Source organism: Doryrhamphus excisus, chromosome 12, assembly GCF_030265055.1.
Source record: "Doryrhamphus excisus isolate RoL2022-K1 chromosome 12, RoL_Dexc_1.0, whole genome shotgun sequence".
NCBI classification, from domain to species: domain Eukaryota; kingdom Metazoa; phylum Chordata; class Actinopteri; order Syngnathiformes; family Syngnathidae; genus Doryrhamphus; species Doryrhamphus excisus.
The window spans coordinates 6,362,170-6,389,527 of NC_080477.1; the positions used below are offsets into that span (position 1 = coordinate 6,362,170).

The 27,358-nt window shown below is 41.9% G+C and overlaps 2 protein-coding genes across 4 annotated transcripts; both read right to left on the reverse strand.

The window, feature by feature from the left end:
- Nucleotides 1-60: 60 nt before the first annotated feature.
- LOC131139280 (receptor for retinol uptake stra6-like) lies at nucleotides 61-15,110 on the reverse strand. 2 transcript variants are annotated; one of them, XM_058088724.1, is made up of 17 exons: nucleotides 14,915-15,110; nucleotides 14,756-14,822; nucleotides 12,122-12,207; nucleotides 11,911-12,050; nucleotides 11,633-11,799; nucleotides 10,952-11,059; nucleotides 9,355-9,425; nucleotides 9,130-9,209; nucleotides 8,973-9,034; nucleotides 5,907-6,069; nucleotides 5,768-5,843; nucleotides 3,583-3,716; nucleotides 2,883-3,000; nucleotides 2,706-2,807; nucleotides 1,056-1,219; nucleotides 835-972; nucleotides 61-471 (listed from the first exon to the last, which is right to left on the reverse strand). In XM_058088724.1, exons 1-17 carry the CDS (start codon nucleotides 15,013-15,015, stop codon nucleotides 221-223), a joined length of 2,028 nt encoding a protein of 675 aa, XP_057944707.1. In that variant the 5' UTR covers nucleotides 15,016-15,110; the 3' UTR covers nucleotides 61-220. The 2 variants fall into 2 exon arrangements, with proteins under 2 accessions (XP_057944707.1, XP_057944706.1); XM_058088723.1 differs by having other exon boundaries at nucleotides 61-492.
- Nucleotides 15,111-17,590: 2,480 nt separating this feature from the next.
- nr2e3 (nuclear receptor subfamily 2, group E, member 3) lies at nucleotides 17,591-25,814 on the reverse strand. Of its 2 annotated transcripts, XM_058088991.1 has the most exons (8): nucleotides 25,469-25,814; nucleotides 23,968-24,118; nucleotides 23,737-23,840; nucleotides 22,554-22,838; nucleotides 22,135-22,313; nucleotides 19,797-20,037; nucleotides 19,616-19,721; nucleotides 17,591-18,102 (listed from the first exon to the last, which is right to left on the reverse strand). In XM_058088991.1, the coding sequence occupies exons 1-8, from the start codon at nucleotides 25,551-25,553 to the stop codon at nucleotides 17,970-17,972; spliced, it is 1,284 nt and encodes a 427-aa protein (XP_057944974.1). In that variant the 5' UTR covers nucleotides 25,554-25,814; the 3' UTR covers nucleotides 17,591-17,969. The 2 variants fall into 2 exon arrangements, with proteins under 2 accessions (XP_057944974.1, XP_057944973.1); XM_058088990.1 differs by having other exon boundaries at nucleotides 19,616-20,037.
- Between the last annotated feature and the right edge of the window lie 1,544 nt (nucleotides 25,815-27,358).

The window sequence follows — 27,358 nt, forward strand, 5'->3', positions numbered from 1 at the left end:
ATATAATTTCAGATGTATCATACTATTGAATGAAGAAAGTAAGACAATGTTGAAGCAACATTTTATTTCTTAAAGAAGAATCATTGGAATCCAATATCTAGACTATCTAGTCTATATCTATATATGGCCAACCAATGTCTTCTCAAAAATCCAACCTTCTACCTTTACTGTTAGACTTATTAGAAGTCTTTAATTTGACTACTTGACATGGTCCATGGTCTCATTCTGGTTTATCCTGGTTCTCGCTGACCTGGGCAGAATCACTGGATGTCCTATCAACTTCCCTCTTGCTGCTTGTCTGTTTGCTACGTTTCGGGGTCCCATTCAAGAGGCTCTCAGAGGTCTGCATTGCTTGGAAGTGTTTCCTTGAACCCAACAGGGAGGGGTTGTTGACCAAAGTGTAGACCAGCTGCCAACGAGAGCGAATAGTACGACTGCTGGCCGACTTGCTCTGAGAGCTTTCCTGGATCCCTGAAAACATGATGGAGCAGGCTGTCAGGACAGAACCAGACATCACCTTTTAGGGCCTGAAAGTCTTTAGACCAGAGTGTACTATTTATTATATGCTCTGCTGTTTTGAGAGCATTCTATTATAGGTACCCAAGGTAGTAGACACAACTTTTATTATGAGAAAGTGCAGTTTTAAAAAACACAATAATGAAGATATTGTTTAATTAATACCAATTTTACAGCATCAGCACCATGTACTTATGATTGCTGATTTATGACATTATCCTGCCAAAGAGTAGGCAAAGGCCTGGAGTATGGAATCTAAATTTGAGGTTATTATCCATCTCAACGTTTAACTAGTACCATGTGTGTTACAGTATTTACCTTCCTCTGCGTCTCGTATTTTCTGCCCCACTCGTCCACCTTCTACCATCATGTCCAGCAGCAGCCCACAGAAAGCCTTCATCACCGGATGTGACTGGCTCACCTCCACCTTCAGGGACTGTGTGTAGTAATGGTACGCTAAACGGGGAAAGAGCTCAATTATACTGATTCAATTATGTTTTTACAACATATCCAATAGTTAACATACAATCACTGAATACCTGGGTCATAGGACTCTGCAGTGTGGTGCAGCAGGCTGATGTCAACACGCCCGAGATGCACAATGTTGTAGAGTGCAGTTATGACCATCCTCCATATGGCCACGATCACTCCCACCACGGTGTTGACCAGAAACAGGAGATACGTCAAAAGAAACAAACTCTCTCTGGAAATCAAAGTCCAAAAGAAAAAATATTAATATACAACATAATGCCGCTTATCGGGCTGCACGGCGGTCGAGTGGTTAGCGCGTAGACCTCACAGCTAGGAGATCAGGGTTCAATTTCCTCCCACATTCCAAAAACATGCTAGGTTAATTGGCGACTCCAAATTGTCCATAGGTATGAATGTGAGTGTGAATGGTTGTTTGTCTATATGTGCCCTGTGATTGGCTGGCGACCAGTCAAGGGTGTACTCTCGCCCGAAGACAGCTGGGATAGGCTCCAGCACCCCCTTGTGAGGAAAAGCGTTAGAAAATGAATGAATGTCGCTTATCCTCACTAGGGTCGTGGATATACTGGAGCCTATCCCAGCTGTCTTCGGGCGAAAGGCGGGGTACACCCTGGACTGGTTGCCAGCCAATCACAGGGCACATATCAGGAGATCGGTAAGACCTGGGTTTGATTCTCTACTTGCCATCTCTGTGTGGAGTTTGCATGTTCTCCCTGTGCATGCGTGGGTTTTCTCCGGGTACTCCGGTTTCCTCCCACATTCCAAAAACATGCTAGGTTAATTGGCGACTCCAAATTGTCCATAGGTATGAATGTGAGTGTGAATGGTTGTTTGTCTATATGTGCCCTGTGATTGGCTGGCGACCAGTCCAGGGTGTACCCCGCCTCTCGCCCGAAGACAGCTGGGATAGGCTCCAGTATATCCACGACCCTAGTGAGGATAAGTGACATTCATTCATTCATTCATTTTCTCCCACTTTTCCGCACAAGGGTCGCTGGGGTGCTGGAGGCGAGAGGCGGGGTACACCCTGGACTGGTCGCCAGCCAATCACAGGGCACATATAGACAAACAACCATTCACACTCACATTCATACCTATGGACAATTTGGAGTCGCCAATTAACCTAGCATGTTTTTGGAATGTGGGAGGAAACCGGAGTACCCGGAGAAAACCCACGCATGCACGGGGAGAACATGCAAACTCCACACAGAGATGGCCATGGTTGGGATTGAACTCGGCTCTCTTAGCTATGAGGTCTGTGCGCTAACCACTCATCCGCCGTGCAGCACTACAAAAATATAAAATTTATAAATAAGGAATCCTACTTCACGGAAATTCACTTATCACTGGAACTAATGAACTGTGATAAACGAGGGATTACTGTTCCTTATTTGAATGCACCCTGAAGCAAACAGCAACAAGCAACCTCAATTTGCCAATCATTCACATCATCAATGTCCAGCAGCCATTCACACTCACATTCATACCTATGGACAGTTTGGAGTCGCCAATTAACCTAGCATGTTTTTGGAATGTGGGAGGAAACCGGAGTACCCGGAGAAAACCCACGCATGCATGGGGAGAACATGCAAACTCCACACAGAGATGCCAAGTAGAGAATCAAACCCAGGTTTTTACCGATCTCCTGACTACAACATGAGCAAATCTTTGCAATAGATTTTGAAGATGAATGCTTGTACCTGTTGTTTAAGTCTCTTGTGCCTGCTTCTTTTTTGACAAAAGCAAACTTGGCCGCGACGTGTTGAAGGACTGTGATCAGGATGACTGTGACCCATGCTGGCCTAATGCATCACACCCAAATAGAAAATCCATCAAATAGTTTAAATAAAGAGATGGCTGATAAATTACTCACTTACCAGGCTTTCCCGGCAATTTCAAAAACGATAACGTTGCGCCCATAAAAGATGGGTACGATAACAAGGAAAACCAGGAACAAGAAGCAGATGAAAAACACGAGAGTCTGGATTGCCATACCTGCCAAGACATAACACGGAAGGCTGATTAATAGCTTACTAACTTTAGTAATACAGTAAACCTCGGATATATCGGATTCAATTGTTCCCACTGGTTTTGTCCGATATAAGCGAAATCCGTTATATGCGTATACCAGAAAATGTCCGTTTTACGCATATATCGGATTTATATCCGGTATATGCGTAAATCGGATTTTATCCGTTATAAAAAGGCACTTCCTTGACTATGTTTCCAATGTACCTGGACGCGCAGGCAACGCTGCAAACGCTGCAAATGACGTCGTATAGCGGCCTGTCACGATTCGGCGAATCGGAGCGCCACGATGCGGCCATCCGATATATGCGAGGGAAATTTAATGGAAATGCATTGGAACGGGACTGGAGATTTTGTCCGAAATAGGCGAAATTCGTTATAAAAAATCCGATATATGCAATTAATTTTTATTGGAAATGCATTACAGAAAAATCGGTTCTTTTTTATCTGTCCGTTGTGAGCGAATTTCCGATATATCCGAGTCCGATATATGCGAGGTTTACTGTACTCAGAAAGTTTTCTGTCGTGTTTTTTTTTTTTTGGCATCACCAAGACAGACGATTGCAGCTTGGTATCCAGTGAAGCCCATCCAACAGACAACACCAGACTTTGACGGACGGCAGCTCTTCTGACTGTTATAAAGGTTGTAGATTTCTCCTTTGTACAGTCCTCTCAGGTTTGATCTGAAGCACAGAGCACAAGGGAAGGGCTATAGTCTATGTATGCTGTGTAATTATGATGGCCATTATGTATAGTGTGAACTATGGAATACAGCAGTGTTTTTCAACCTTTTTTGAGCCACGGCATGTTTTTTTTTACATTGGAAAACATCAATAAGTCTATCGGAGGAACAAGGTAGGTGTTGCCACACGGACCAATATTACATTGCTCTGCCAGTCTTTACACCACAGACACTCCACAGTAGCCACGTTTTTACATGACCACTTTTTCTCTTTCCGAATGACCTTTCGGGAAACAATGGTATCCATAGAAAGGAATATTCCCATCTCTTGTCTACATGCGTCGCGATAGTCAACCAGAATAGTCAATGGGGCATGCCCAGTAAAACGGAATCACGTGATACCGATTTCCCCAGGTTGTTCTTTCACTTGTTGGAATAACTCCGTATTGCCAGTTTTTCGTTTGTCCAATCTTGAAATTTAGTTTGGATCAAAAACAAACTTTGCTTAGTCCAATGCCGATTGCTGGCCTCCATTTGTAAAACTGAAGAACGTCTGGATCTGCGTGTTACGTCATATCTGAGCACGCGATATGATAAATTTAAACAGGAAAAGATCAAATTCAATCTTGCTAATATTTTATAATTCAACTCGGTACATGTTTTATATAGATATATATTTTCTTTTGACTTATGGACTTATGAATGGCGTATGGAAGGGTTTAGATTCTGTTCCACAGATGGCGCTAATGCACACGAAAGCTGCTTGCCAACCGCCAATAAACAACAGAAGAAGAAGAACGCACACTGACAACTTTCCGTTTTAGCGGCTACAAGATACCTCAATCGGATTGGTTAAAGGAATATTCCATCCGATTAATCCGATTATATATTCATTCGGATTGGCTCTATTCTTTCGGAATGAGGCGTATACAAAGGTTCAATTCTTTCAGTTTTAGCAAATAAAACCAAATGCAATTGGAATATTTGGGTCCACGTATATGTGGATATTGACATAATATTTGCAAATGATGATTAATAAATGTTAAATTATAAAAAGTGATATTGGATAATTTCTCAAGGCACACTAGTGTGCCGTGGAACAGTGGTTGAAAATCACTGGAATACAGGGTGACCCAAAAAAAACGGGCCCGTGTACACTTTATGTGTTATCTCCATGATTTATTCACTAATTGCCCTTATTTTTAAATTTTATTACAAGACAGGCTCGTTTAAGAAAACCCAGGACAGTTTCATGGGTCAGTTCGAATGTGAAAAGGCTCCATCCAAAAGCAGAATTCAGAACTGGGTGGACCACTTCGAGAAGTACGGGACCATGGATAGCAACTCAACACTACCAGTGAGAATGCCACTCGGGACGTCCCAAGAAGCGAACAGCCGAGAATCTATGTGGAGGTCCTCAAAACCTTCAAGAATGAACTCCAGACCATGTACCCGTCACTCATGAGCAAGTTCTGGTTCCAGCAAGACGGAGCAAGTTCTCACACCTCAAACCTGTCCCGCGATTGATTGGCTGAAAGAGAACTTCGCAGGCCGAGTGATTAGTCTCAAGACTGATTTTGAGTGGGCACCCCATAGTCCGGACCTAAGCCCCTCTGATTTTTTTTCTTTGGGGCTATCTTAAGGACAGAGTCTACGCGGGGAAACCCAGAACCATTGCGGAACTCAAGAAAGCCATCAGGGAGGAGATGAGAACCATTACCAATTCAGTCTGTAAGAACTTCATGGACAACTTTGTGCTGCGCCTCGAGAAATGCACGGAGCTGAATGGAGGCCATCTAGAACATATGCTGTAGAACCGACAAAAAAAGGCCAAAGACCCCAGTGCTTTGATGTGATGTTTTGGATATAATAAACTAGTTATGACCAAAGACAAAACACAAAGAAACGGAGCCTAATTAGAGTTGGGGCCCGTTTTTTTTGGGTCACCCTGTAGCAGTCTTAGGTAGATTTATAATGTATCTTTTGAAATCTGATACATAATTCCAGCATTCCGATACATATAACACCATGTCCAAAAGAGATTCCACTTACCTGTGAAGTACCATGGTCCTCATGAGCATGACCAGACTGACCACACAAGATAGGGTCATTGCACAAAGGTAGCACACTATAAAATAAATACGATTTAATCTCTTCATAGTATCAACACTTGAAGAAATACATCACAAACCTTCTAGCAACCAAGTATAGAAAGTCACAATTTGGACGACCTCCATTCTGTCATCTGAGAGGATGATCCCAAATCCCAATAAGAGGAAGGCAATGTTCTCATCAATACCAGCACGGACTATATGGAGAGTTGGGACTACCGACACCACCAACAACAGTGCTGTCTGGAAGACAAGACACATTATTTAATTCAGTCATTCATTTTCTACCGCTTTTTCCTCACAAGGGTCGCGGGGGTGCTGGAGCCTATCCCAGCTGTCTTTGGGTGAGAGGTGGGGTACACCCTGGACTGGTGGCCAGCCAATCACAGAGCACATATAGACAAATAACCATTCACACTCACATTCATACCTATGGACAATTTGGAGTCGCCAATTAACCTAGCATGTTTTTGGAATGTGGGAGGAAACCGGAGTACCCGGAGAAAACCCACGCATGCACGGGGAGAATATGCAAACTCCACACAGAGATGGCCGAGGGTGGGGAAAGACAAAATAAGAAGCCAAAAAGTTACCACTTCCACACAAAATAGGAGGAGAACTCATTCATTCATCCATTTTCTACTGCTTATCCTCACGAGGGTTGCGGGGGGTGCTGGAGCCTATCCCAGCTGTATTGGGGCGAGACGCGGGGTACACCCTGGACTGGTGGCCAGCCAATCACAGGGCACATATAGACAAACAACCATTCACACTCACATTCATACCTATGGACAATTTGGAGTCGCCAATTAACCTAGCATGTTTTTGGAATGTGGGAGGAAACCGGAGTACCCGGAGAAAACCCATGCATGCACGGGGAGAACATGCAAACTCCTAGCTGTGAGGTCTGGGCACTAACCACTCGACCACCGTGCCGCCCACTTATTTAATTCATTCATTCATTCATTTTCTACCGCTTTTTCCTCACGAGGGTTGCGGGGGGTGCTGGAGCCTATCCCAGCTGTCTTCGGGTGAAAGGCGGGGTACACCCTGGACTGGTCGCCAGCCAATCACAGGGCACATATAGACAAACAACCATTCACACTCACATTCATACCTATGGACAATTTGGAGTCATTAATTAACCTAGCATGTTTTTGGAATGTGGGAGGAAACCCTGCAATGCACGGGGAGAACATGCAAACTCCACACAGAGATGGCCGAGGGTGGAATTGAACCCTGGTCTCCTAGCTGTGAGGTCTTGGCCCTAACCACTCGACCACCGTGCCGCCCACTTATTTAATTCATTCATTCATTTTCTACCGCTTTTTCCTCACAAGGGTCGCAGGGGGTGCTGGAGCCTATCCCAGCTGTCTTCGGACGAGAGGCGGGGTACACCCTGGACTGGTCGCCAGCCAATCACAGGGCACATATAGACAAACAACCATTCACACTCACATTCATACCTATGGACAATTTGGAGTCGCCAATTAACCTAGCATGTTTTTGGAATGTGGGAGGAAACCCTGCAATGCACAGGGAGAACATGCAAACTCCACACAGAGATGGCCGAGGGTGGAATCGAACCCTGGTCTCCGAGCTGTGAGGTCTGGGCGCTAACCACTCGACCACTGTGCCGCCCACTTATTTAATTCATTCATTCATTTTCTACCGCTTTTTCCTCACGAGAGTTGCGGGGGGTGCTGGAGCCTATCCCAGCTGTCTTCGGGTGAAAGGCGGGGTACACCCTGGACTGGTCGCCAGCCAATCACAGGGCACATATAGACAAACAACCATTCACACTCACATTCATACCTATGGACAATTTGGAGTCATTAATTAACCTAGCATGTTTTTGGAATGTGGGAGGAAACCCTGCAATGCACGGGGAGAACATGCAAACTCCACACAGAGATGGCCGAGGGTGGAATTGAACCCTGGTCTCCTAGCTGTGAGGTCTTGGCCCTAACCACTCGACCACCGTGCCGCCCACTTATTTAATTCATTCATTCATTTTCTACCGCTTTTTCCTCACAAGGGTCGCAGGGGGTGCTGGAGCCTATCCCAGCTGTCTTCGGACGAGAGGCGGGGTACACCCTGGACTGGTCGCCAGCCAATCACAGGGCACATATAGACAAACAACCATTCACACTCACATTCATACCTATGGACAATTTGGAGTCGCCAATTAACCTAGCATGTTTTTGGAATGTGGGAGGAAACCCTGCAATGCACAGGGAGAACATGCAAACTCCACACAGAGATGGCCCGAGGGTGGAATCGAACCCTGGTCTCCTAGCTGTGAGGTCTTGGCCCTAACCACTCGACCACCGTGCCGCCCACTTATTTAATTCATTCATTCATTTTCTACCGCTTTTTCCTCACGAGGGTCGCGGGGGTGCTGGAGCCTATCCCAGCTGTCTTTGGGCGAGAGGCGGGGTACACCCTGAACTGGTCGCCAGCCAATCACAGGGCACATATAGACAAACAACCATTCACACTCACATTCATACCTATGGACAATTTGGAGTCGCCAATTAACCTAGCATGTTTTTGGAATGTGGGAGGAAACCCTGCAATGCACGGGGAGAACATGCAAACTCCACACAGAGATGGGCCGAGGGTGGATTGAACCCTGGTCTCCTAGCTGTGAGGTCTGGGCGCTAACCACTCGACCACTGTGCCGCCCACTTATTTAATTCATTCATTCATTCATTCATTTTCTACCGCTTTTTCCTCACGAGGGTTGCGGGGGGTACTGGAGCCTATCCCAGCTGTCTTCGGGTGAAAGGCGGGGTACACCCTGGACTGGTCGCCAGCCAATCACAGGGCACATATAGAGACAAACAACCATTCACACTCACATTCATACCTATGGACAATTTGGAATCGCCAATTAACCTAGCATGTTTTTGGAATGTGGGAGGAAACCCTGCAATGCACGGGGAAAACATGCAAACTCCACACAGAGATGGCCGAGGGTGGAATCGAACCCTGGTCTCCTAGCTGTGAGGTCTGGGCGCTAACCACTCGACCACCGTGCCGTCCACTTATTTAATTGTACTCATTAATTAATTCAATTATAAATTGGTTAGTCTGTCAGAGAAGATAACAGTTCATGATGAGTTTTTTTTTAGCCCACTTACATGATATATTGCCACAAAAGCCACAAACACTGACACCGCCAGCTTTAGTGGGAAACGGAACACTGGAAGCAGAAACAAAGAAATTCTTACTTCCCAAGGGAGGAGATGAAAGTTCAAGTATGTTTGATGTGAATTTAAAAATGGCATCTGCACACACCTTTTTCTGGTATGTAAATATAACTCTTCGGCACTTCCAGTAGTCTCTCCATCAGTGTCGGTTTGTCAGATGAGCAGGAGCTACATTTTTAAGCAAAACCAGACAGAAATGTCTTCACTGTGCCCTCTTTTACATTTCCTGCCTCCACTACCTCCTACATTGTGACACTAACATTTTATCTGCAAGAAAACTGAATGAAAATCAAAAACAAACTTGTTCCTTCACCTGACTGCTGAAGACTTCTTTTTCCTTAGCAGTGACTTCACATAGTCACTGTAGTAGCTGCTGTCAAGATCCTGGAAATAAATAATAAAATTATTTACATTGTGCAGCTTGTTTTCCCAAGAAATTAGAATTGTATTATACTTTCATAAATTGATGTATTTAGAATATATTTATTTCCCTTTTATAAACACATTGGCTTGACATTAGTAGATTGAATGTATGATCATTGAAACTGTTGAAACTTATTAGTTCCACTCGCCTGTGTAACCTGATCAAGGATGCTAAATTACTTCCACTCGGGTCATAAAAGTAATCGTGCTTGTTATGCTTCAAATATAATAAATGAACCATTCACATCTTAAAAACTATTAATAATTCATTCATTCATTCTCTACCGCTTTTTCCTGGAGCTGGAGCCTATCCCAGCTGTCTTCGGGCGAGAGGTGTGGTACACCCTGGACTGGTCGCCAACCAATCACGGGGCACATATAGACAAACAACCATTCACACTCACATTCATACCTATGGACAATTTGGAGTCGCCAATTAACCTAGCATGTTTTTGGAATGTGGGAGGAAACCGGAGTACCCGGAGAAAACCCACGCATGCACGGGGAGAACATGCAAACTCCACACAGAGATGGCCGAGGGTGGAATTGAACCCTGGTCTCCTAGCGGTGAGGTCTGCGCGCAAACCACTCGACCGCCGTGCCGCCCACTATTAATAATAGTGATGGGAATTCAGACCCTTTGAAGGATGCCATCTCTTTCCTCTCCCAAGTGGCTCCTCTGATTTTTTTTGTTTGTTTTATATTTTATATATTACCAAAATACATGCAAGATTATTTTTTAATGCAAGAATATAATTATATCAGATGTTCAATACTCAGTGTGGAACAGATTGCTACAACAAATATTATAAAATGACTGCGGGTGCTTTTTCTTTCAGTGGAAAACCTGAGCTTCTGATTGTGCAGGGGCGTCAAACGGAGGGTGTCTATGTGGAGATGTTGCAGGGGGCATCGCTCATGACTGAAGGTCCTTTATCTCTGTGCTAATGACTGGGTTCTTCAACAAGGACAATGCTGCAGTTCACAATGTCTCCCTGACAAAGGACTTCTTCCAGAGATGAATAAGATCACTCTTTTGGACCATCCTGATTCCCCTGTTCTATGTAAATCCAATTGACAATATTTGGGAATGGATGGGATGGAAGGGAAGGTTACAAAAGTGAACATCGGTTCCAGACGGTGGATGCCCTCTATGAAGCCGTCTTCATCACCTGGAGCAACAATCTGGAAACACTGGCATCAAGCATTCCTAAACCCATTCTATGGTTAAACATTTGATCAGATAATGATAATGATAATGAATGAATTTGCAATAAAGTACCATTTTTTTTGAAGCTCTACTTAGAACCTACTTTGGATCCAAAGTTGCAAAATGTAAATTATTTCAATGTTTCTACTGTTCTTGAAATTTAGCTCATTTGTGTACTATAGCTCGAATACATATTATTTGGTGGATGTGTGTATTTTCTGTGTATTTTCCATTCCATTAAACAAAGAAGATATCCATATTCACAAACATTTGTCACCTCTTCAGTCTTTGTTCCTCTGAAGAACAGCAGAGGAAATTGGATGCAAAGATAAGCCAGGCAGGCCAGCTGAGGTAAAGTGGCAAGCAAAGAGTAGAACTTATAGATCTGTGAAAGAAAAGCCAAGAACCAATCATCTCCCAAAACATATTTTTATATGTACAGTAAACCCCGGATATGTCGGATTCAATTGTTCCCACTGGTTTTGTCCGATATAAGCGAAATCCGTTATATGCGTATACCGGAAAATGTCCGTTTTACGCATATATCGGATTTATATCCGGTATATGCGTAAATCGGATTTTATCCGTTATAAAAAGGCACTTCCTTGACTATGTTTCCAATGTACCTGGACGCGCAGGCAACGCTGCAAACGCTGCAAATGACGTCGTAGCCTGTCACGATTCGACGAATCGGAGCGCCACGATGCGGCCATCCGATATATGCGAGGGAAATTTAATGGAAATGCATTGGAACGGGACTGGAGATTTTGTCCGAAATAGGCGAAATCTGTTATAAAAAATCCGATATATGCAATGAATTTTTATTGGAAATGCATTACAGAAAAATTGGTTCTTTTTTATCTGTCCGTTGTGAGCAAATTTCCGATATATCCAAGTCCGATATATTCGAGGTTTACTGTAATATGAGACCCTCATAGAAATATGATAAAGGTCTCACCTCTGGAGTCTTTGGACAGTCAAACTTCTGCCACAGCTGAACTCCAAAATGGCTGATGGAGAGCAGAGTCCCAAACACATATGCTGCTCTGTGATGCAGAGTACTACAAACCATCAGAGGGTAGTAGAGAATTGGGTAGTAGAAGATGGCCATTATCTTCATGTACTCTAAAAACAATCAGATAATGTTGGGAATGGGAATCAGTTTTCATGATGCAGGAATACAGCGTTTCATACAGATGTCAGCGTATACTTCCTGTTCTCGTTACAGATACGCACCTTTGATTTCAGATGGAGTATCTTTGGAGAACGGCAAAGGGTCGGGAGCAATCACCAGCATGGCCAGCTTGCTGAACACCAGTCCAAACACGGCCATCGTTACACCTTTTTTCTGTGTCTGATCCAGGAAGTTGGTTGGACTGTAAGAACATACAAAAAACGGGGACGTGTGATATTCCATGTATCAAGCTGGATTAACTGTGAAACCCACCTAAAGATGCTGGAGGATCCTCTTGTAAATCCTTGGCAGAGTTTATTTCTCCTGCTGAGTGCTGCCAGGATTAACATGACCACTAGCTACAAGAATAAAAACATTTGTTACAACTTAGCTGGACTTTGATGATGTGAATGATTGGCAAATTGCACAGTAATCCCTCGTTTATCACAGTTCATTGGTTCCACACCCAACAGTGATAAGTGAATTTTCGTGAAGTAGGATTCCTTATTTGTAAATTTTATATTTTTGTAGTGCTGCACGGCGGTCGAGTGGTTAGCGCGCAGACCTCACAGCTAGGAGACCCAAGTTCAATTCCACCCATTCCAAAAACATGCTAGGTTAATTGGCGACTCCAAATTGTCCATAGATATGAATGTGAGTGTGAATGGTTGTTTGTCTATATGTGCCCTGTGATTGGCTGGCCACCAGTCCAGGGTGTACCCCGTCTCTCGCCCAAAGACAGCTGGGATAGGCTCCAGCACCCCTGTGACCCTCGTGAGGAAAAGCGGTAGAAAATGAATGAATGAATGCATATGTTTTGAGGATCCACCGGAGCACACCTGCGGATCATTAGGAAGGCACGTTGCCAGATTGTATATATACATATATTAGGGTGCATCAAAATTTAATGGGAAATTCTAATTTCATAATATCAATTTGGCTGGCATTTCATTATTTTCTAATGAACATAAAAATGTCTTCTGCAAAGTTTTGAGGAAATCCATTGAGATTTAGGGGTGCCACCTCACACATAAACGTCTGTAAAATTTCAGAAAATGTGCAATTTCTAGTCTAATTGCCAAAACGTTGACCTGGAAATGTTGAGTACAATGAACTTCTATACAGCATCATTTCCTATAGGGTTATTAAAGTAAATATATTTGTTTTCTCTTTGGGCAGATTGGGTATTTCTCAGAATTCAACTTTCAAGATTCTCCATTCATTTGTCCTATTGACAAAATGAATGGCTGTAAATGGGACATGTTCACACAGCCTTACCCTGAATTTTATGTAGCAGTGATGGATATTTGACATACATATAAAGTTTAAACACTTTGTTTTTTTTATTTTATTTATATTTTATTGTACACACAAGGGGCAATTGTAACACATTATATAACAATTCATGGTGACCATTGAACTTGACCATGAACTGTTCACCACTTTATTCCACAAAAACAGATGTATTGTGGCACCCCTAAATAATCATGTATTGGAAAATATTTTGGATGTGTTGTGTCACGCCCTGTGTGGGTTTGCACGTGACAGTTTGGGTTTGAGTTTCCGGTCTGGGTTTTGGTTTCTTTTTTGCACGGTCTTATTTTGTCTGACTTCCTGTTTTGCCTTTTCTGCCTCCGTTGTCTTAGTTACCCACACCTGTCCCTAATTTGAGTATCTATTTAGTTCAGGTGTGTGCGTTTCCCTGTGTGGGATTATTGTTGTTTGTCCGTCAGCAAGTTGAGTTGCGTTTTCTTCTGCTGCTATAATAGCGAGAATAAATATTATTTTACCTGCATTTGGTCCTGCTCTCTGCATCCCGGGGTCGCACCGCAACATTGACATGCCGCACCGTGACATGTTGTTTCTACATATATTTGAACACTTTTAGTACCCAGCCATATCAGAATTCAATAATTGTGTTTTTTGATGCACCCTAATATATATATATATATATATATATATATATATTTATTTTATTTTTTTTTTTAGGGCAAATTCAACCAAAATGGAAATAAAAATACAAATCCTCAAATTAAAAAATAAAATTTTCTAATGCATTTTTTACTGATATTAAAAGAGGCAGAGATTGCAAACGGGGGTGATTTCTCTTGTACAAAACAAGGCCTGAAGTAGAGCAACTTTTCCATCAGATTTCACTGATTTAACCCGAACCCTAACCTATACTACTCACAGCCCCTAGGGGGCGTATTTGTATGCAATATGGGAGATTTTTTTAATTAATGGTTATATAAACAAGGCCTGAAATATAGCAACTTTCTCATCAGATTTTACTGATTTAACCCTAACCATAACCTATACTACTCACAGCCCCTAGGGGGCGTATTTGTATGCAATATGGGGGATTTATTATTTATGGTTATATAAACAAGACCTGAAGTATAGCAACTTTCCCATCAGATTTCACTGCTGTCAAACCTATACTACTCACAGCCCCTAGAGGGCGTATTTGTATGCAATATGGGTGGATTTTTTATTTATGGTTATATTATTACCACAATTCTTTCTTTTTATCAGTCCCTAAATTCTACAGTGTACTCTACTGCACACATTTTTTAAAATATCATTATTAGCATATTTCCCCTTTACCAAAAATATATTCTATAGTTATGAACACAAAACTACTACCATTACTACCAATGGTGTGTGTATAGGAGAGAGCGTGCATGTGTATTGCATCGACACTTGTTTAGAGGAGCCAAATAAAATATATTATAAAACTTGTTTAAGACTTAACTTAACTGGTCAGAGTCAGACAAGTTGCATTACAATCCGAATCGAATATCTAACATATTTCATGGACTATTGACTTGCTTTACTGTAAAAGTAGACAATTATCTACTGTAAGATTACTGCTACTTCATTTTAAAATGAAATGCAAGTACTTACAGATAGACTGAGTATGCAGATGTGAAAGATTCTATCATCCGCTGTTGGATCACATGGTAAAATCACTCTGCAGACAATGTAAATGCAAATAAATCAATAAAACCCATGCACCGGTAAGTATAGTATATGTACATAGATTGACTTTTATTATATACTCACTCTTTGGGAGGTTTTGTTGGCTCCGGGTTGTTGGAGTACCAGTCTGAGTAGTCATAGTAAGAATATTGAAAAGGTTCAAATTCAACGTTGCTGTTGTTCATTGTGGAGGTCTGCTGACAAACAAAGAATACACCTGCCTACTGGTCTGTCTTTAGTCTGCACCCGGATCAGATTTGATGGTGCTGTGTGGTAAGTGGCCAACACATTCCAGTAAGCGTTAAGAATTGAACATGGTGGATTAGCAGCGGCACACTGGGGAATGGGGGAACAGTTTAACCTAAGGTGACCCCTGAAGCCTGATTTTTTTTGTAACATTATTTATGGAAGAAATGCTGAATTATTGTTGTACATTAGGAACGGTTGGCAGTGCGTTCTCATTTTGTGGACCAACATTACTGTATATTCATTGAATATTTGTGTCCAAATATTGTACACTTATTTACTGAACACTACTGATTAAACAAAACTATCTCCATCCGAAATTCCTTAGAATAATTTTTTGCTAAAATTGTGTAATAAGGAGTAATTTCTACATAAGAATTGGCGTCATTTTCATGCTCCAATGTGGAATTAACCTTCTTGCCTCCCTCTGCCTGTTACTGAAGAGACTAATCCCATTATAAGATGGAAATCTCTGCTTTAAACAGGGGGAACCTTTGTTTGCAGTAGCCTAAAAAAAACTGAGACATGTTTCACGCATGAAAAAATAGCATAGAATAGCATAGCATAGAATAGTGCTGGTTTTGTTATTTATTCATTCATTCATTTTCTACTGCTTTTCCTCACGAGGGTCGTGGCGGGTGCTGGAGCCTATCCCAGTTATCTTCGTGCGAGAGGCGGGGTACACCCTGGACTGGTCGCTAGCCAATCACAGGGCACATATAGACAAACAACCATTCACACTCACATTCATACCTATGGACAATTTGGAGTCGCCAATTAACCTAGCATGTTTTTGGAATGTGGGAGGAAACCGGAGTACCCGGAGAAAACCCACGCATGCACGGGGAGAACATGCAAACTCCATACGGAGATTGCCGAGGGTGGAATTGAACCCTGGTCTTCTAGCTGTGAGGTCTGCGTGCTAACCACTCGTCCACCATGCAGCCTGGTTTTGTTATTTAGTGAATGTGAAAAAGGTAAGTATGAAAGTTATGGAGTCTAATCAAGGGTGTGGAAACAAAATCATGAAAATAACAAAAACGGTTATAAATTTTGGCCGCACGGTGGCCTATAATGGTTAGCATCTGGTTTCGGTTCTTGGTTGGTGGATTTACATGGTCTCCTCATCCACGGGTACTCGTTTAATCCCACATTCCAAAAACATGAATATTAGATTAATTACCTACTCTAAATTATGCATAGGTATGAATATGACTATGAATGGTTGTTTGTCTATATGTGCCCTGTGATTGGCTGGCAACCACTCCAGGGTGTACCCCGCCTCTAGCCTGAATCATAGCGACCCTAGTGAGGATAAGTGGCATTGAAGATGGATGGAGGGTTGTGTATTTTTCATGCATCCCAAATGAAAAACCAGAATACACGGCACACATTATGTATAATTTGATGCTGAAAGAAAGCAAGTTATTTCTATGAGTTCAAAGTTTGCTAATCTCTGAACGTGAGCTCCATCATATGACAGAAGCTGCAGGGCTGGACTGATCCCTGGATTTTCTGTGTGGTATGAGGCCCGTGTAAAGCTGCTCGTATGCTGCAATATGATGAATAAAGACGAAAAACAAACACTTCAAATGAGTGTTTTTATGTTTGGCTTGGACCATAGTGAAGGTATTGTGGGAGTTTTTTTCCTATTGTTTATGGCTCAGGCTGCATGGTGAAGAGTGGTTAGAAGGCAGGCCTCACAGATAGGAGACCCTGGTTCGATTCCCCCCTCGGGCATCTCTGTGTGGAGTATACATGTTCTCCCTGTGCATGCGTGGGTTTTCTCCGGTGATATTTTTGTAGTGCTGCACGGCGGACGAGTGGTTAGCGCGCAGACCTCACAGCTAGGAGACCCGAGTTCAATTCCACCCTCGGCCATCTCTGTGTGGAGTTTGCATGTTCTCCCCGTGCATGCGTGGGTTTCCTCCGGGTACTCCGGTTTCCTCCCACATTCCAAAAACATGCTAGGTTAATTAGCGACTCCAAATTGTCCATAGGTATGAATGTGAGTGTGAATGGTTGTTTGTCTATATGTGCCCTGTGATTGGCTGGCGACCAGTCCAGGGTGTACCCCGCCTCTCGCCCAAAGACAGCTGGGATAGGCTCCAGCACCCCCGCGACCCTCGGGAGGAAAAGCGGTGGAAAATTAATGAATTAAATTGATTCCTTATTTATAAATTTGATATTTTTGTAGTGCTGCACGGCGGTCAGGTGGTTAACGCGCAGACCTCACAGCTAGGAGACCCGAGTTCAATCCCAAACTTGGCTATCCTGTGTGGAGTTTGCATGTTCTCCCCGTGTATGCGTGGGTTTTGTCCGGGTACTCCGGTTTCCTCCCACATTCCAAAAACATGCTAGGTTAATTAGCGACTCCAAATTGTCCATAGGTATGAATGTGAGTGTGAATGGTTGTTTGTCTATATGTGCCCTGTGATTGGCTGGCTCCAGAATATTCATAACTTGTGAAGTGCTTAAGTTTGATGAACAAAATCTTGAATGAAACAGACAAAATTAAGCAATGCTTCCATTTATCAAGTCTTTACAACATGTATATGACAGCCACATTGAATATACAATCCATCTATCATCCAAGCAATAACATGTGCAATGTAATATTCACTGGAAGACAAAAATAAACAAACACTAGCTGATGGCCACTCAATTGCGCAACACACAAATTCAATTGTAAGTAGCAAGCATAATGGTGTACACAAAATTTGTCTAATGCGACAAGAGCAGACAAAAAGTAAAGTGACCTTAGATTTAACCTCACAGGGGTAAAAAAAAAAAAAAAAAAAGCAATAATCTGTCAATCATCATGTCAATCATCCCTTTCCACCCTGGTTGGAAGAATGTTTGAAGACAGCACAACACAGGTTTTAGGTAACAGTCAGTTTTTAAACATGTCACACAGCAGTTTTTCCATGGGAGTGTTTCCGATGGTCCGGTGGAAGAACAGCAGCTCGATGCGCTCAGAATTCACAAAACGCAGAGACGGGAGAAGAAGAAGCAGCTTTCCAAACCTAAACAAAACCAAAATACATACATATATATATTAGGGTGCATCAAAAAACACAATTATTGAATTTTGATATGGCTGGGTACTAAAAGTGTTCCAATATATGTAGAAACAACACATAGAAAATATTTTTCCAATACATGATTATTTAGGGGTGCCACCATACATCTGTTTTTGTGGAATAAAGTGGTGAACAGTTCAATGGTCGCCATGGAGATTTGAGGTCTGCAAAGACTGCAGCTCAAGAACTCTCAGGTGATCTTTATTTTTTTTTTTGTTGGTATTTATACTCCTATTACATATTACTAGCAAATTTGTGGTTTTGTCTTTGTAATTTGAATGATTTGTAGTCATATTTATAAGTATTTAGCGCTCATTGCCTCTACTGTAGCTAACATTAGCTAGCTACAATTTGCTAATGAAGGTTAGCTAATAGCTGAGCAAGCATAACATCAACAAAAGTAATATAGAGTAGACCAGGGGTCTCAAACACGCGGCCCGCGGGCCAAATTTGGCCCGCAGGACACTAGTTTGAGGCCCCCGCCTTGATATGAAAGTTTAATGTTAGTGCGGCCCGCGCAAGTTTGATATGGATGCTGTATGGTATCATGTACCCAGAAAAAATTATTACGTTTCATTAATGTTCATGTTAAAGGTTAAATAACTGTTAATAGTTATCCTCCCTATCAGTGTGGAAGTGGTAAGTTTTTGGCTATTTAAGTTTAAAGGAAATAACTTGAAGGCTACCGTTTAGGTCGCTAGCTCTCTAGTTTGCGAGTTAGCATGTGTCTCAAGACCCTGCAGTTGTGCAATATGTTGTAAATAAAAAGAGTATAAATGTGACTATAGTCGTGTTTTGTCATGTCTACAGGGCTCTAATAATGCTTTGTTCATTTTAATCTGAAAAAAATAATGTCTACCCACCAACTATATGTGGTTTCTTAAGTTTTTACTATTTGCCGTTTTATTATTATTATTATATTTATTTATGTATTACTGATTGATTGATTTTCTTTATTCTTGATTTGTTTATTTATTTTTCATCTTATTTTGTGTAGAAAAATAAAAAGTAAGATATTTGAGAACAGTGGAATGTTTTATCAGAGCTTTTATTGTAGAAAATCGAAGCCAAAGCAAAGTTTATTCATTTTTCTGTTTTTAATAAATGCGTTTTTTTTTAGTTTTTTTTTGGAAACCCTAACGCGGCCCAGTCTCGCCCAGACCCTAGCTCTGATGGCCCCCAAGTAAATTGAGTTTGAGACCCCTGGAGTAGACATTATTACTGATGCCTCATATTTATTGAGAGTAGTACTGTAGTCATATAATCTAATATACACTTGTCCATTCATTATTTTAGGCACTGTGCAGCACAACCCACAATATATATATACACATATACATATATTTATATATTATAGCTGATATATATCAGCTGCATTCTTATCTTTAAAACAAACCAACATTTAATTGAATTGATTCCATTTCACGAGTAAATAAGTCATGAAACAGGATGTTACCTGGCAGGTTGGCTGGGATAATGGGAGCGAATGTGCTGTCCCAGCATCACGTGGGACTGATCCTGAAGATTCTCCACTTGTTCTGGATCTTTCAGACCACGGGTCTCTGTGGATGAGAAGATTGGTAAGAATACATTCGAACTTGGAACCTTTCGCTGAAAACGACATGCAGGCTCCTCACCGGGTTTAAAAAGCACAATGGCTTTGAGGCAGGCGAACTCCGTGGGGTCGACGGCAAGAGCCTTAAATCGACTGAAGACCTCCTGCAGGAGTCTGAGGTCAAGGCTCGTGTAGCTGGTTTTGCCTTGCATGCCGGGGCAGAGGTCCGGCAGGGAGAGAAGTGGGCAACTGTCCAGTGGCAAAGACCACTGGATTGCGCACAGGAGGAAGAGCTCACTCCACGCCTCTTCCAGCAGGATCACCTGCAGGGAAAACAAAAGGGGACAACCTTGAAAACCAGAATACGGAACAAAGTCAATATAGTCGTCCACTTTGTGGTTTGAATGTTACGGCTTCACTTCATCAAAGGTTTTCAAAACACAATTACGAGGGTCACGGGGGGTGCTGGAGCCTATCCCAGCTGTCTTGGGGCGAGAGGCGGGGTACACCCTGGACTGGTCGCCAGTCAATCACAGGGCACATTAAGACAAACAACCATTCACACTCACATTTATACCAATTCACTAATCACTAATTAGTCACTAATTAACCTAGCATGTTTTTGGAATGTGGGAGGAAACCGGAGTACCCGGAGAAAACCCGAACATGCAAACTCCACACAGAGATGGCTGAGGGTGGAATCGAACCCTGGTCTCCTAGCTGTGAGGTCTGCGTGCTAACCACTCGACCGCCGTGCCTATATAAATATATATATATATATATATTTTTTTGATGGTGAGACGCTGGAAATGGTAATATAGAGTAGACCAGGGGTCTCAAACACGCGGCCCGTGGGCCAAATGTGGCACTAGGTTGAGGACCCCGCCTTGATATGAAAGTTTAATGTTAGTGCGGCCCGCACAAGTTTGATATGGATGCTCTATGGTATCATGTACCCAGAAAAAATTATTACGTTTGATTAATGTTCATGTTAAAGGTTAAATAACTGTTAATAGTTATCCTCCCTATCCGTGTGGAAGTGGTAAGTTTTTGGCTTTTTTAAGTTTAAAGGAAATAACTTGAAGGCTTACCGTTTAGGTCGCTAGCTCTCTAGTTTGCGAGTTAGCATGTGTCTCAAGACCCTGCAGTTGCGCAATATGTTGTAAATAAAAAGAGTATAAATGTGACTATAGTCGTGTTTTGTCATGTCTACGGGGCTCTAATAATGCTTTGTTCATTTTGATGCAATGTAAAAAGACGAAAAAAGCTTTCAGAGGTAATAAAAGCTGTCTTTCTTTGTAAATATGTTTACATGTTTTAATGTGGGCACATGCGGCTTATATACAGGTGTATGTACAAAATCGGTTTTCCTCTAAAAATGTAGTGGGTGAGGCTTATAATTAGGTGCGCTCTATAGTCCGGAAATTACGGTACTCTATTGGGTAATATGTGTGTAAAAGTGACTATAAGGGGTCACGCCCTGTGTGGGTTCCCATGTGTTTGAGCTACCTTCTTGGGCTTTGGTTTCCGTTCTGGACACTCTTATTTTGTATTTGACTTCCTGTTTTTGTGGCATAAAGTGGTGAACAGTTCAATGGTCGCCATGGAGATTTGAGGTCAGCAAAGACTGCAGCTCAAGAACTCTGACGTGATCTTTATGTTTTTGTTGGTATTTATACTCCTATTACATATTACTAGGAAATTTGTGGTTTTGTCTTTGTCATTTGAATGATTTGTAGTCATATTTATAGGTACGTATTTAGTGCTCATTGCCTCTAGCTAACATTAGCTAGCTACAGTTTGCTAATGACAGTTAGCTAATAGCTGAGCAAGCATAACATCGACAACAGTAATATAGAGTAGACCAGGGGTCTCAAACACGCGGCCTGCGGGCCACACTAGTTTGAGGCCCCCACCTTGATATGAAAGTTTAATGTTAGTGCGCAAGTTTGATATGGATGCTGTATGGTATCATGTACCCAGAAAAAATTATTGCGTTTGATTAATGTTCATGTTAAAGGTTAAATAACTGTTAATAGTTATCCTCCCTATTCGTGTGGAAGTGGTAAGTTTTTGGCTATTTAAATTTAAAGGAAATAACTTGAAGGCTACCGTTTACGTCGCTAGCTCTCTAGTTTGCGAGTTAGCATGTGTCTCAAGACCCTGCAGTTGTAATGCTCTAATAATGCTAGTTCAGTTGTGTGCTTCATTGTCGTTTGTTTGCTGCTACCTGAGTTTTCTTTTCCTTCTGCTGCAATTATTGCTAAAATAAATATTGTTTTTCTGCATTTGGTCCTGGAGTCGAACCATAAAGCAATGACGCCCGACCGTGACAATAGGGGTGTTAACTCATGTCTAACACTTTGCATAACAAGTGCATAACTTTTTGCAGAATGCTAAATGCAACTCAAATTGTGTACCTGGTCTCTGAAGGGCAGGTTAGAAAACACGGGAAGGTTTTTGGCCCACTTCACAGACATGAAGAGAAGCCTGGCCGATGTCTCGTATACATTTTCCGAGGAGGACGGGTAAAGTGCCATGTGGTACTCCGAGGACGCTCGCTCTGGTTCATTGCTGGTCACATCGATGTTTTCGTCAACTGGAAAAGAGAAGGCAGGGAATGGCTGCTCAGGAAGAGGATTTGTGTCTTGTTATTTGACTTTATCTGGGTTGTCTGTTTTGGTTAGGAAATTATTTGGTTCTGGATTTGTTGGTTCGGCATGTTCTTTAGTACCTGCAAGTTTTCCATAGTATAAATGTGAATGTTAATCGTTATGAGCGGTTCATCCAATGTCAGCTAGCTGAGGCTACGTTAGAAAACAAATAATTGCCCCCTTACCGTCCTCGGGCTCCAGTTTGGCACAAGTCTCTGCTGTCATGAGGCTGGCCATGAAGCGATGGTTGTTCTGAGGGCTGACGCAGCGTTGTGGGGGCACAGAGGAGGCAATGGCTATGGACGAGGTGATGTGGGGCCATGTGATGACAGAGCCGCTTGAGGAGGAAGAAGAAGACGAGGAGGAGGTGGGTTCCCGTGTGGTGGCCAGGTGTTCCTTCTCAGGGTCCACATCGATGGAGTCCAGACGCACTTGAGCTGTGCTGCGGGGTTGACGCTCATTCTGAACAGCTGTGGTAACGACGGGAAGAGTTTGGTTTAGACCAGGGGTGCTCACACTTTTTCAGCATGCGAGCTACTTTTAAAATGACCGAGTCAAAATGATCTACCCACTACAAAAATGCAAAACATCTATTTATTGTCAAATGTATTGAGGATTATTTGTACGTACAATGTATGTTGATGTACCTTACATAACCAAATGAGCCAATATTGCAAAACACACATAATTAACAATTAACATTTTTTGTAATTACCTGAGTTTACTTTGATGACTTGCACTGAATTGAACCAGCCAGGGATGCATAGTCCGGACAGTAGCTGCTGATAGCCAGCCTCAAGCACACTTCCAAATGTTTATCAGTCATGGATAATATCCGTATCATAATATCCGTATAATATTCCATATCCGTATGGAAGTGATATGTTTTTTGCCTTTTTACTTGGTCCAGTTTTTGCCTTTTTACTTGGTCCAGCTCCTTCACTCATTTTAGTGACTATAAACTTAAAATCTCGCAATTCGCCGACTAGCTTAGCACTTTGCATCGTTGTTTACGCATGAGCGGTGACCTAAAGGTCAAAATTCAGTTGTCATCTGATTGGTTGTCCTGTATGTCAATCAAGTAACGGGGATGGATGATAGGCTGACATCGTAAGTTCTGCTGCACTTAGAGACGTTGTTTGATTTGATTGGTCACCCGAAGGGCAACATTCAGTTGTCATCTGAATGGCTGCCCTGTATATCAATCAAGTGACGGCATTGATGCTGGGATGATATTTTTTTAATGTCACGCCGCGATCGACCAGTACCACCTCCGCGATCGACCGGTAGCTCGCGATCGACTTAATGAGCACCCCTGGTTTAGTTTAATGTGTACAAAATTCTAGAAAAAGAATCCCACATGCTCACCGTCTTTATTCATGCCGGCCTGTAAGCACTTCTTCAGTCGGCAAGCCTGACACTGGTTGCGATGAGCTTTGTCCACTGGGCACATACCTGTACCTGCCTGACACCTGCAAACCCGTAAATTTGATATATGTAAATATTTTGGTTGCTTTGTGAGAAAATGACATAGGAAGCATTACAGAAATAATAACACATTTCCATTTGTATTATTATTGATGCCAAATTAGATGTTACCTGTAAATGAGCCTCCTTCTCACACTGCGTTTAAAGAAGCCGCTGCAGCCGTTGCAGGCGTAAATGCCGTAGTGTTTACCACTGCTGGTGTCTCCGCACACTTTACAGACCAAAGCCGGGCTGAGGGCTTTGCCAGGGGCCGGACTCTTGGCTGGGGGTCAAACATAATGACAAACACACACACACACACACAGCAGAATGGTTAGTGCCATTCATTGAGTGTTTTTCTTTGAATGGAATTGTCCTACTTGTGTGTGCCTGCCATCTGTGGTGTGAGATGAGCATACGTGAAGATGGCAAGTCAATACTGGAAAATGTCATTTAGTGGATTATTGCTAACTTGCTATAATAATATTCCATAATAATATATATATATATATATATATATATATATATATATATATATATATATATATATATATATATATATATATATATATATATATATATATATATATATATATATATATAATATAATAAGATAATATAATAATAACTTCCCATAATAACAATTATAGATTAATAATAATGTCTATAGCAGGGGTCTCAAATGTGGCCCGCAGGACACTAGTTTGAAGCCCCCGCCTTGATATGAAAGTTTAATGTTAGTGCGGCCCGTGCAAGTTTGATATGGATGCTGTATGGTATCATGTACCCAGAAAAAATTATTACGTTTGATTAATGTTCATGTTAAAGGTTAAATAACTGTTAATAGTTATCCTCCCTATCCGTGTGGAAGTGGTAAGTTCTTGGCTTTTTAAGTTTAAAGGAAATAACTTGGAGGCTACCGTTTAGGTCGCTAGCTCTCTAGTTTGCGAGTTAGCATGTGTCTCAAGACCCTGCAGTTGCGCAATATGTTGTAAATAAAAAGAGTATAAATGTGACTATAGTCGTGTTTTGTCATGTCTACAGGGCTCTAATAATGCTTTGTTCATTTTAATTTGAAAAAAATAATTTGTCTACCCACCAACTATATGTGGTTTCTTAAGTTTTTATTATTTGCCGTTTTATTATTATTATTATATTTATTTATTTATTATTAATTGATTGATTTTCTTTATTCTTGATTTGTTTATTTATTTTTCATCTTATTTTGTGTAGAAAAATAAAAAGTAAGATATTTGAGAACAGTGGAATGTTTTATCAGAGCTTTTCTTGTAGAAAATCGGAACCAAAGCAAAGTTTATTAATTTTTCTGTTTTTAATAATGTGTTTTTTTTGTTTTTTTTTTTAAAAACCTGATGCGGCCCACCCTCGCCCAGACCCGAGCTCCGGTGGCCCCCAGGTAAATTGAGTTTGAGACCCCTGGTCTATAGTAATACTTATCTGCTACTGTTATGTTTTTTTTTATTAATCTTTTATTTTACTAGATGATGCAATATCTAATAACAATTAAACAAAACAATTAAATGACACCATGGCACTAAACAGAAATGTCTTTTTTTCCTCATAGCTGAAGGCCTTGTTTACACACTTGTTGCTCCTCAACTACAATTCTCACCTCCTCTGCTGTCATCCGTCCCGGTTGATTCCGTCGGGGAGGAAGATGGCATCATGGATAACTTTGTCAGGTGGTCCTCCATCATTTCTTCTTTCTTCTTAATGATTCTTGACAGAGGGCAAAAACTGTCTGCTTAGCCTGTAAGTTTCCAGATAGAATGTCTCGTATTAGCAAACAAAGTGAGGGTCCTTTTGGGGGTAAAAAAAAAAAAAGTGGGTGGGCCTCTGCAGCTCCTGAGTTCCCCTGCAGAGTCTCTCTGTAGCTCCCAGTGTGGAGATGCAGACTGGCTCAAAGTCGCACGTGTTGCACAGGTTTGTATGTCCTCCCACTGACCATCAGGGTCTGTCACTGGTCCGTGGGTGCTCCTCGGTGGCAGCTCCTCAAAAGAGAGCTCAAGGGGGGGGTGGGTGGGTGCTACGGATTAGCCCCAAGCGCTGTGTAAGCAGCATGCTTATTTGTCATCCTCTTAATCTTTACTGTTCATCTACTGGATCAATCAGTCACATTGCCCAGACATTGGTGTTGCTAAGTATTAGATCTTCACTAAATGTGATGACCTCTCGGAAAAAGAGGTGTAACTTGAAACCTGTACGTTGTCGTCGGTGCTACGGTGTGCGCTACTCTTCCGGCTCTCCATTTAAGAGGAGGATGACATGGCGCCCACGTTATTATACGTGCATGTCTCCTGCTGTGTATTTGATTTGAGTGATTGCTTTCCATTCTTAATGATTCCCATGTTTGCTCACGAGATGACTATTAAGGCCAATTTTGTTCTTTTGGACAAACTGGAGAGCGCCTGCTTCCACCTGGCTGCAAGTTGAAAGGTCACAGGGGGACTGATGTCAATTTGAATAGCTGATGTTCTCGCCTGCTTGATGGTGATGCTACATTTATTATTAAAGATTTTGAATGATTATGCCCGTTCCATTCAGAGGAGATATTTGACTGAAACTCAAATAAATAATTTATAAAGCATCAAACTTTCTTGTCATATAAGTTTAAATTTGTTATTTCAATATAATTACAATACAATTTACAATACAGTTGTGACTATACAAGGAATAGGAATAGACATGTTTATTTGTTTTATAAAATGTAGCCGGCAGCTATATTTACATTTTTGCTTGATATAAATTTTATTGGGGCGTCACGGCGGTTGAGTGGTTAGCGCGCAGACCTCACAGCTAGGAGACCAGGGTTCAATTCCACCCTCGGCCATCTCTGAGTGGAGTTTGCATGTTCTCCCCGTGCATGCGTGGGTTTTCTCCGGGTACTCCGGTTTCCTCCCATATTCCAAAAACATGCTAGGTTAATTGGCTAACTCCAAATTGTCCATAGGTATGAATGTGAGTGTGAATGGTTGTTTGTCTATATGTGCCCTGTGATTGGCTGGCCACCAGTCCAGGGTGTACCCCGCCTCTCGCCCAAAGACAGCTGGGATAGGCTTCAGCACCCCCGCGACCCTCGTGAGGAAAAGCGGTAGAAAATGAATGAATAAATTTTATTGGAACATTATGGATTAAATGGAGTTAATATTATTTTTTATTGCTCTCATTTCTTGTTGTATTGCTCTTGATCATAATGAATCCCAATGTCGCTTGTGAATATTGTCATTCTATTCTCAGAACTGGACTGTTCGGGTTGTCTAAGAAGACGTTTTGCCTCTCATGCCAGCAGGCTTCATCAGCTCATGCTCAAAGACTAGGTGGGACACGCACCAATCAGACTCGACTAGATAGGACAGCAGTAGTCTGAGAGCTTGGTGCAAGCACCGACCGATTTGTCCTGTAAAGGAGGAGGCAGGTACAGATAAGAATGGTTGTCGAATGACGATTGTTGGGATACAATGGAGTGGAGTCTGCCTACCAACGATGGTCATCTTCATTAGCA